The sequence below is a fragment of the Osmerus eperlanus genome, chromosome 9 (assembly GCF_963692335.1).
Source record: "Osmerus eperlanus chromosome 9, fOsmEpe2.1, whole genome shotgun sequence".
Lineage (NCBI taxonomy): Eukaryota > Metazoa > Chordata > Actinopteri > Osmeriformes > Osmeridae > Osmerus > Osmerus eperlanus.
Window position 1 is genome coordinate 8180989 of NC_085026.1, and position 10257 is coordinate 8191245.

The 10257-nt window shown below is 42.7% G+C and overlaps 2 protein-coding genes across 5 annotated transcripts; both read right to left on the minus strand.

Annotated features, from left to right (window-relative positions):
- Nucleotides 1–248: 248 nt before the first annotated feature.
- fut9a (fucosyltransferase 9a) lies at nucleotides 249–4843 on the minus strand. Its single transcript, XM_062470156.1, has 3 exons — nucleotides 4435–4843; nucleotides 2191–2407; nucleotides 249–2020 (listed from the first exon to the last, which is right to left on the minus strand). Exon 3 carries the CDS (start codon nucleotides 2010–2012, stop codon nucleotides 930–932), a length of 1083 nt encoding a protein of 360 aa, XP_062326140.1. The 5' UTR covers nucleotides 2013–2020; nucleotides 2191–2407; nucleotides 4435–4843; the 3' UTR covers nucleotides 249–929.
- Nucleotides 4844–5072: 229 nt separating this feature from the next.
- On the minus strand, nucleotides 5073–8238 carry manea (mannosidase, endo-alpha). Of its 4 annotated transcripts, none has more exons than XM_062470471.1 (5): nucleotides 7917–8238; nucleotides 7185–7809; nucleotides 6953–7062; nucleotides 6746–6822; nucleotides 5073–6491 (listed from the first exon to the last, which is right to left on the minus strand). In XM_062470471.1, the coding sequence occupies exons 2-5, from the start codon at nucleotides 7705–7707 to the stop codon at nucleotides 5858–5860; spliced, it is 1344 nt and encodes a 447-aa protein (XP_062326455.1). In that variant the 5' UTR covers nucleotides 7708–7809; nucleotides 7917–8238; the 3' UTR covers nucleotides 5073–5857. The 4 variants fall into 4 exon arrangements, with proteins under 4 accessions (XP_062326455.1, XP_062326456.1, XP_062326457.1 ...); XM_062470472.1 differs by having other exon boundaries at nucleotides 7908–8238; XM_062470473.1 differs by having other exon boundaries at nucleotides 7185–7259; nucleotides 7692–8237.
- Nucleotides 8239–10257: the final 2019 nt, after the last annotated feature.

Here is a 10257-nt window from a genome sequence, read left to right on the forward strand (position 1 = left end):
TTATGCATTTCAATATTATAATGCCCGATTTACATCCTTACTAAAATAGTGATGCTTCCCTGTGCCATTTCTGCTCCCAGTCTCAGTGTACAACAGATTTACATGATAATAAAATAGCAATCCTTGTCTATGTCATGTAATGTCTGCCCCATTCTCTGTTTTAAATTACAGTGTTAAACCCTTAATGACTGCCATTTTGAAAGATAAGTGAAAGTTAGTTTTGCAGTGCAAATCCGATTTTACAAAAATATGGAAAAACAATAGCCCGATTTATCCGCAGAAATACACATATGTACATTTTACAGTAGATGATGCAATTGAACGACTTTCACATTTGAAGTTAATTAAACACTGCATAGGTGACTGTAGCACTATCACATATGACATTGTTTTATCTTATAATATCTCACTTCAATAAATAGCACATAAATATTTGTATTTGAACAATTATTACTTTTTCCTTGTTCCAACAAGTTATTGTTCACTTTCGTGTGAAAACACAACGTAACAACTCGGTGGCCAATATTGACATTACGTCATTGATGACAAGTGTTCCATGTCCAATCAAGCACTGAAAACAAAAAGCAAACAAATAGCAGCAAAAACGTGGACTTGTTAACAAAAATGAAATACAAAAAATTATTTTTATTTTATGTATTATAAACTCAATGTGCTTATAATGAATATAAAACAAATACAAACTATGGTTGAACAACAATGAAAAAGGCAAAGTAAGGCTGATCAATACAGGCTTGCAAAGAAAGACAAAATAAGGAGTGTCTCATTTTGGCCACTGTACCAGCGGTCAAACAAATTATACAGTTTCACTGTATCAAATGTCAGTGTTGACGTCTCAAATAACATAGAAACAAACATTTAAAGCACTGCCCTCAACAACTAAGCATGTGTCTTCCAGCCCCTACAGGACATCAGCCACCCCAGTACCATTTGTCAAGGTTATTGAAGGCCTTGTACTCCTTGTGCCTCCTCAGGTAATCACAGGCCAGACACGTGTGCTCCGCCCAGAAGTAGGCCTTTTTCACCTTAAAGTGCCTCCGCCACTCAAAATACCTGAGGTACAGTTCCTCGTTCTTGTCCAAAAGCAGCAGGTATTCAGCCAGCTCTTTGGGCGATGGGAAGTCATCCACGTGGATGAAGGCGTCCCCCTGGACGAAGTTCTCGTAGTTCTGTCTGGCGGGCCCCAGGACCACGGGCACGGAGCCCACAGAGAGCGGGTTGTACAGCTTCTCCGTGATGTAGTCCTTGTGGATGGAGTTTTCGAAGGCCAGGTAGAACTTACAGCTGGCCATGGTGGGGAAGTAGTCCTGGTCAGCGATGTATTCACCGAAAGCCTGGCCGTAGGCATGCACCTCGATGTGCTTGTACAGCTCGTTGTAATATTTGACCCGCACATGCTCCGGGTTCCAGTTGCTCACGATCCAGCATATCAGCTTGCTCTTGCTGGGCGGCACAAAGTCCTCCTCCCCCTCGGTCGCCACAATGGACCCGTAAGGCACTTCAATGTCAGCATCCTGGCGGTAGTTGAGCGTTAAGTTGAACAGGTTCTCAATGCCGGGAAGCTGGGAGGAGTGGGACGGAGACTCCAGATTCATCCATACCCACTTCTGGAAGGAGGGCCGCTGGAGGGGGGGCAGGTTGGAGAGGTCTGTGCAGATGTCCCTGTGGTGAATAACAACGCCATCGGACTTGTTGTAGAGGTTCCTGTCTGCGGTAATGAAACAGCCCTCGATGTTGAACAAAGTACTGCAGGAACTCAGGTCATAGGTCTGTCCGAAGGGCCAGAGCCAGACTAGCACGGTAGTCAGGTTCTTGTCACTCTTGGTAGAGAAGAGGTTCTTGACCCGGTCTGTGGATGCTGTGGACTCTACGGGACCTGACAGCCAGCTGGTGGACGGTTTAAAGTACATCAAAAATAGAGTCACAAAACATCCCAGTAGAAAGGTGCCGAGCAGAAGGGGTCGTAGAATTCTGTGGAAAGGTGCAGATGGCATACTCTGTCCTGTGGAAATAGGAAAATAAACACATTATGGTGGATAGAACATAATACAGAATAAACAAAATTCTAGATTTTTCAATATTTCCCATCTTCCAAGCTGATTTAACATTAAATGTGACACGACCAAATGAGAAGGCCTGACGGGGCTAATTACTCTAAACTGTTGTGCACACCTGATGGATTTGACTTAATGCTGAAATCCAGGCAAGATTAGGAGTCATGGGATGTTGAGGAACAGGTCCGGTCCTACATTTGGTCGACCGTGAGATTTCTCTTCTTAGTGAGGAAGTGTTCGAATGAAAGGATGCTGCTCACAGTGGTTGCAAGATCCTCAGACATCTAGTGAGTTACGATTGATCTTGAGTTGACATGTCCTTTCACTGGCATCTCCTTCAAATGACAAAGAAGTGAATTTGATTAAACTGAATAAAAATATGAGAACATTGTCATTGGTTTGAGGTTAGGTTATTTTATTTCAACATCTGAACATAGGATAGTGTTGTGAGCCTATTATGTACCATAATAGTTATGTTCGACACTAGTCCACTGAACTAAAGATAATTCTGAAAGAAACATGGTCTTAGACTAAATCAGAATGGTCTTTGAGGAGCTTTTGTTCAATGTTAGAGGAGCAACATTACTCTTCAACACCTTATTTGTCTATTCTATTCTTAGAAACCGATGGAGTTCCTTTCTTCATTAAACATACAGCTTGCCACATGTGAAACGTATTTCTGACAAATCTACTACAATGCTGCCATCTTAAGGCTTCGGTGAGTAAAGTGGCCTTGTGATTCTCCAAGCTCTAAGTCACAGACTATACAATGCACCTGCATTTTGCATAATGCCAATACATGGAAAGAGAAATGGCTGTTAGCAGATCATATGGTGGCAGAAGATACCTATACACTATACATTGGTGACAACAGCTCAATCTGTCATTTCCTTATTTCCAACCAGCTGTCAGATATGCCATGATTTGTGATTTGCAAACAATTTGACAAATTTCAGAGGGCTCACTATCATTTTCCCCTGAAGAGGAATTTTCCCAGACCAGCAGGCAGGCGGACAGATGTTACTGACTGAGGTGAGGAAGGCTGACACAAGCAGCCATTAACAGAGCAGGTCGACCAAATCCTCTTAAACCCCAGAAACACACTTTCACTCAGTATCAGAGTTATCCCCCCTCCCCCCCAGGTCACAGGATGTATATAATACGGCCAAACATTTCAACAGGATCCAGGCTCTTCACAACATAAGGTTAGGTTGAGATGGCAATGTTTTGATAAGGATCAATGGATGAATACATAAGGTCATGGTCAGACAAGTGTCACAACTATGGCTTTCAATGGGCTTTTAAAGAGGGATGGCAAAGTTACTCTGTCTCCATGGTGATCATGAGTCAGGTCGGAGAAGTACATTAGAATGAGGCCTTAAACTGTATATTCATCTTCTAATTGCTATGTTCATGCAAAGCATTTCATTTTAAAATGGAATTAGAACAAGGATAAAGAAGGCAAACCCACGTGTGTGACCATGCACCGTGTTTTCATTCACATTTTGAAATAGCGTTCAGCTAGGGTTTTGTCAAATGCATTGTGATGTATTTGGGACACGGAAAGAGCACCACATGGGTGAGTGGTCTGCAGAGGGCTACATTTAAGTGACTGTGGGAAAAACAAACCCAAGCCAAAATGGCTTAAGGTAGCATCAGTCTGGGAGTGCTACATGCACAATGGCTCTCAATTGATCTTGCCTTAGTGATTTAAAAGGCTGTCCGTTTAGATGTTCCCATTACAATTTGACAAATACAAAACTATAGGGTGCAACCGTAAGGTGATACATGCCCGTGGGGCTGTCAATCCAAGGTGAGAATTAATTTTCTTGCCAGAGCGACTGAAGGTCATTTTATAACGTGGTGCACACACTGAGACTCACACGTACACACGTTTGAGATGGGTGTCACTCGTTGTGATACTGCATTGAAGTTAATGAGAATAATAACCTAGAAGCAGAGGCATGGTGTGATTTTGTTGTTTCTTAAGCATCAAACGCCCTTCTGCACACAAAAAAATGTCTCAAGAGCAGTGGGTAGTCCTGATGAATGTATTTCCAATGAGGACACTGCCAGGAGTGTATTCACTACTCGTAGGCTATTATCATGCATCAAGGAGCGCCGAACATAATCCAGAAGAAAAAAAAACGTAAAGCAAGACCTTAAGAAAATCTGTAATTGTTCAATGCCGCCGCCTCCTTACCCCAGCCAAAATGATGAATGTGAAAAAAATGACATGCAGTGATCAATTAGTTGTTATTTTCCTGTCTTATTTGTAATTAGCTTACATCACTTGGTTTGCAAAATTGCAGGTAGCATACCATTGCTCTGACGATTAACTGAAAAAAGGCGTTTGACTTACCATCTCGAAAGGCGTGAATCAAAATATGCATTTCTTCCCATTTTTTTGCAGGTTTGTCTCTTGCAAACACGTACCTTGCTACATGCCGAAAACATGAGCGATGTACACTGAATTATTATTTACGCTGGTGGCAATATTTGCAGAAATCACATGCCATTCGGATGAGCACAATTCCATAGTTCCGATGTCAGACTACTACTGAGAAGCGCATCATTCCCGCCATCCGATGCAAATAAACTGATAACACAAAATTATATTAAGGTTCTAAATTCACGCCTGCTCTTTCCTTGAACGATATCAAATCCATCCTTTCGTGCACAAGGGCGCCATGAAAGGAATGTGATTCGATGTGGAATAATTCCCTACTGGCTGCCCATGCGCTACCTTGCCCTGTTTACCGACAATGCAGCTCTGAGGCTGAAGCGGCAGCTATCCGCGGAGCGAATTTGTGATGTGTAGGACCAGATTTTATAGCGTCTAGCGGGTGCAAGACGTGTTTATAATTTAATCAGATGGCACTAACGGGCTAACTAAGGTCTTGATCTGCACTATTAATGCAAGTTTGATACATTTCTGTACAGGTCTAGGATATAGATCGGAAACATTTCACATATTCACACCATGGGATCTGTTTGTAAAGTCAATGTAGCTCACGTTTTTTATTTTTCCAGTACAGTGTAATTAAATTCCCCACAGATTTGCATCCCAGCGTTAATAGCCTACCTGGGGACGTGGATGCCAATTAGAATAGCCTCCACCTTTTCCTTTCTGCCAGACATTAGATCTGGCTATCCAAATAAATCTGATTCAGATGCATACGGTAAGGTATCTAAAGCATCATCATTTAAATAATATCCCATATAGACATACATATGGCACACAATGCCTATTCACAGTGACTGTTCATAGTGGCATAAGAGGCAGATGAACGCAATTCCATTTAAAGGCTTTTAAAAAAAAACAGCTTGTAGTCTCTCAGTACACTAAGGATGAATAAACTCCAACGAAAACAAACAATAAAGACAGTAAAATGTCGAATAGACAATTAAATCCTCAATTACACAATACTAAAATAAAAATCACACACTCAAAATGTACCCGTGTAGACTGTAATGGAAAACAGTCTTCATTAACGATTGTCATGATTATTTTGGGCCACGGATCAATAAGTGATTAACCAAGTGATTTAAGCATTTTTACAACAATAAATTACAACTTATATACTTTGCCTTTTCTCATCATCAGCTTGGTCCAAATATTTAAAATATCATAGGAGATGACACCCACAATGAGAGGCCTATTCCTTTATATCAGCATTTCCAATTATAATCCCTCAGTGGGTTTCCATGGTATATGGTTAAGGGGGGCCACACACACACATTTGCTCTTATGCAGCCCCCCGTCTCCCCAACACTGCTTCCAATCAGTCTTGCCATCTCTTACGCTCGCTACCAAATATTCCTGCCCATTTGCGAGTTATCTCTAAGTAGACCACAGGTCTGTTAGGCAAGTAGTCCAAATAAACTGTCTGACTGGTCTTGGGCACTGCCATCTCAATTTGAGTGCCTTCATGCCACTCATTAAAGGATGTTATAGAGATGATATCAGGCCTAGATTCCAGGGCGCTGCTCAGTGCCGTCTCATAGTATTTCCCGTTGATGCGATTCCGTGTGTTCTGGAAATTCCAGGGTCTGATGTTGGTGTCGATGTAACCAGGTCCTACGCTCGGGATGAACATCAAGCTGTTATCCTCGCAGAATGTTTTTATGGCCTCCCAGTTGCGGTGAGAGGAGCCGTACGAAAAGCCGTTTGTGGCAAAGTACGTGTAGACACCGTCGAAGCCTGCAGTGAGGATGTCCCTCTTGTGCTTCTCCTCGACGAGGAGGGCGATGAAGATGCCGTCGTAGGGGGTGTCCCTGACGCTGCTTCTCTCGGTGGGTTTCAGGAGCTTGGCCCACCGTTCTGAGTTCAGAAGGTAGGAGTCGTAGACGTAGAATAACGGGAGGAACTTGCCGGTGCTTGTCTTTTGTCTGTAGAAAGCTGGGTGCTTGCCATACCTGACAACAATATCTACACATTAGTGCTCTTTGCAGAGACAGAGGTACACACTTGGCTCTGATTTAATAGGGAGTTCTAAGTGGTATATATCCATTAGGCTTTCGTAACATTTATTGTGGTTATCATCATTATCCTTCTCCAGTATTACTGGGCATACAATTGATATTGAATAGTAAATCTGTACTTACATCTAGGAGACACTGATGGAATCACCTGAGTAGAAATGATTTGATATGGGTGGGTTAATACTTACTTATCAATGATGTACTTGACATTGGTCAACATGGTTGCTTCATCTCTTCCTTGGTATGGTTCAATGTGAAAAGCCACCTGAACAAATCAACAAAGAGGGGAGGGAGAGAGATAAATAAAAATCAACAATAGAGACTAGAGACTAAATATTAACAAACCCTTTCAACAAATAGATACTTCAACATTCATTAATAACCCTCATGCACACCTTTATGAGATATTTGTGTGCCACGTCCAACAGCAAAGGCACAAGCTCATCCGTCGATTCACCATTGTCATCCTTCATACCAGCTGGGTACCATGACACGGCAATGACACCTGACAATGCAGAGAGGGACATAACTCATAAGACAGAAAAGAACTGTCAGAATTCCATAAAATGGGACTATGACAAGCTCAGAGAACCACTAAAGAAGACATAACTACATCCTAGGTCTTACCGATGGCAGCCGTTCGTAGCTGCTGCATGTGAGCTTCAATAACAGAGGGGTCTCTGGAGCTGTAGGCCCCCAGAGCTGGGTAGAAGTTTGCCCCAATGTCATCGGGAGGGCTGTGCCTCCCTCTGGGGTAGCCTTGGGCCACCTTGGAGTCCCAGTGAGGCAACACAGGGTGATCCCAGTGGATGTACTTGTTGTCAAATTGTGGATTACCAAACCAGGTGTAGTAGAAGGCATGGACATTGTAGTTGGGAGCAGGAAATGTCCTCAGCATTGCCTCCATTTTCATATCTCTTTCTGGCAGATTATTGTTTGTTTTAATTTGGTCAAGTTTAGCAGCTGGCATTTCACTGTGTCTTTGTGGGTCATTAGGATTTTTAGCCTTTATGTCTGGGAACAGGTCAAGACCTAAAGGACTTCCCATTGGATTTTCAGGCATGAGGGACTTCAGAACCAATGTTACTATGAATATCAGCAACACAACTCCGATTAATGCAATACAGGACTTACGTCTGAGCCTGGCCATTCTTCAACAGGAGCTTAAGGTTGCCCACTCATTGTCCATGATCTATGTCTTGCTGCTATGTGTCATGTCCAAATGTTGCGAGTTCGCAACACATGCGGAAGTCTGCAGTTGTGTTAATCAGAAAGGAATTTACCCACTGCAGTTTCATAAAACCAAATAAGACGTACTGATTTATTTTGTTGCACAAAAGCGATAATAACCTTTTTTACCTGCACTACTCGTTGCTTCCCTGCACAAGTGAAGTGTTGCAATGAACTTTACACCGGCAGATATAACGTTAGTCCGTCATGGGACAGGGTGACTGTAAACCTGTCGAACAGTAACTAACGTCACCAAATGTTTTTTTGCTCTTGAGAACATCAGTGGTAACTGGTAAGAAGTACAGAGACAATTATATTTTGGTCTACATGTTTAAAACATAGACTCCAATCGCTTGTCAATACATAACAAGTTAATTAAGACAAAATGTAAGGTGCATCGCTTCGCTTGCTGCTCTATTTTTGCCATGTCACGTGGCAGGGTGGCCCTTTGCCCAGACACAAATCTCAAAACAATCTGTCCTCTATCCAAAGCGTTTACGTTTTCCATCCACATTGTATCAAGATTTGCGAACGTTCTCCGACTGCACTACGCCCAAGTCAACAACGTTGAGAAAAGAGAATAGTTGACGATATTTAATGTATCTCTGTATAGTCATATCGCCCTCTAACAAAAGGATGAGTTACTGCAACTATTTAACAGTCACATTTAATCCGCACTCTGCGATAATCTTAATTGAGGAATTTCTGGATACCTGTCCATTAGCATGACACGTATGATGACAAGCGTGATAACTTCTTGACAGTTTATTTATGACGTCAGGAAAAGTTTGTAACTAATCATCATTCCCGTTTGTAAAATCGTCGATCTCTGAAAACTGCCATTAAGCAATGGATAATCAACAAGGTAGGCTATTTGTAATGTATATCTTAAATACGTGCACATTAGTTTATGTTTGTATATTACTAGATATATAATCTAGCCTAATTAGTCAAGCAATATCAAATGAGAGGGAGTTCTGTTATAGGCCTAGAGCTAGCCTACTAGTAGGGCTACTACTGTAGGACCATCACGACGTCGGTCTACGAGGCAAGTTAGACCATACCGCAGAGCAGCTACTTTGTATCATGTGGCCTATGTTTCCATTTGTGTAACCAGGGAAGTGTCTGTTGTGGACATACATTTTAGTATTTGCAGTGCAATGTTTGTTACAATCTAAGATAGATAGCCTAATTAGTCCTAAGTAATTAATTAAGGGGTCAAGTAGGGCGAGCCGGTCATTAGCAATGCACCACACCCTCTTGTGGTGTATTGCTTTAGTAAAACCCGACAGGGTGATGCGGGATGAAGGTGAAGCAAGACTAATGACTGACCCGCTGTACATCTTCCCGCTATTTACGCTACATGGCTGGCCTACTTACTAAAGCAATCAATAATTGTACACCAAATACTGATTTAATGGATAGTATAGCCTAATAAGGATTGTATTGCTTCAGCCCAAAAAAGGGTCAGTTGTCTTACGTAGCAACAGTCTGTTATTCATAGCAGTAGTCTGCTATACAGAAATAACAGATTGTATAAATCTGTTATAGACTACTAAAACAAGAGCATTCAACAAAGCCCTCTAAAAAATATCCCTGCCCTGTTATAGTCTACTTTAGATCAGCACTAATGGAATGCCTCTCAAATTACTTGGTTGGAACTAACTGTTGTATAATATTCCACCTCTCACAGGTATGGAGGCTAGGAGACAGTCTGTGCCTGGCCCGGTGATGAACTTACTGACTAGGAGAAGACGGGCCGAACCGGCCCATGACCCAAATTTGCAGGTCAGAATGAAAAGTGTACTGGAATGGAAAGTCTATAGTGTTTGGAACTCTGGAATAACACAATGATGTGTATCTCTCCTCCACAGTGCAACCCTGAGTGGCTGATACAGTGCAGCCTGCTGAGGTGGCTGTGGGACAGCGGTCTTGGCTGCACACTCAGAAGCAGCTTCCTGGGTAGGCAGCTGGGGAGCAGCAAACTGGGGCTGTGGCTGGACTCCCACTGCCCGACCCTCACTACCCTCCTGCTCCTCAAGGTGGTGCTGTGGCTTTTCCTGGTGTGGATCCTGTCAGACCTCCACATGGGGCTGCCATGTTTCCTGCTCACCCTCACTTACTGGCTGTATGAGGTCCCTCTAAGCAGAGCTGTGGACTGGATCAGGACACGTTGGCAGAATAGAGCCCTGCCAAGGCCTGGGGCAAGTACAGATAACCCGAGAAGAGTGTCGACCCAGAAGGCCGTTCCAAGTGGGGTGTCCAGGGATATGTAGGTGGAGGACCTCCTCCCCCAGCGCCGAGTAAGAGCGTGGAATCAGCAAACTGGTTGACATTAAAGGTTTTCCTACTTTAACATATTGCCAAGGTGTGTGCTTATCTATAACTTTGCTCTAGCCTTTGATGAACCTTGTATGATGTAGGTAGAATCCAATGGGTTCCAGAGAGGGACAATTAAGATAATAAAACT

Bases quoted from the DNA above. Each gene is read 5' to 3' on its own strand.
- fut9a (XM_062470156.1), bottom strand. From the start codon at position 2,012: ATGCCATCTGCACCTTTCCACAGAATTCTACGACCCCTTCTGCTCGGC.
- manea (XM_062470471.1), bottom strand. From the start codon at position 7,707: ATGGCCAGGCTCAGACGTAAGTCCTGTATTGCATTAATCGGAGTTGTG. The intron at 6,823-6,952 runs GTGTGCATGAGG...TGATTTGTTCAG, and splicing joins CACACAAATATCTCATAAAG to GTGGCTTTTCACATTGAACC. The intron at 6,492-6,745 runs GTAAGTATTAAC...TATTGTTGTCAG, and splicing joins GTCAAGTACATCATTGATAA to GTATGGCAAGCACCCAGCTT.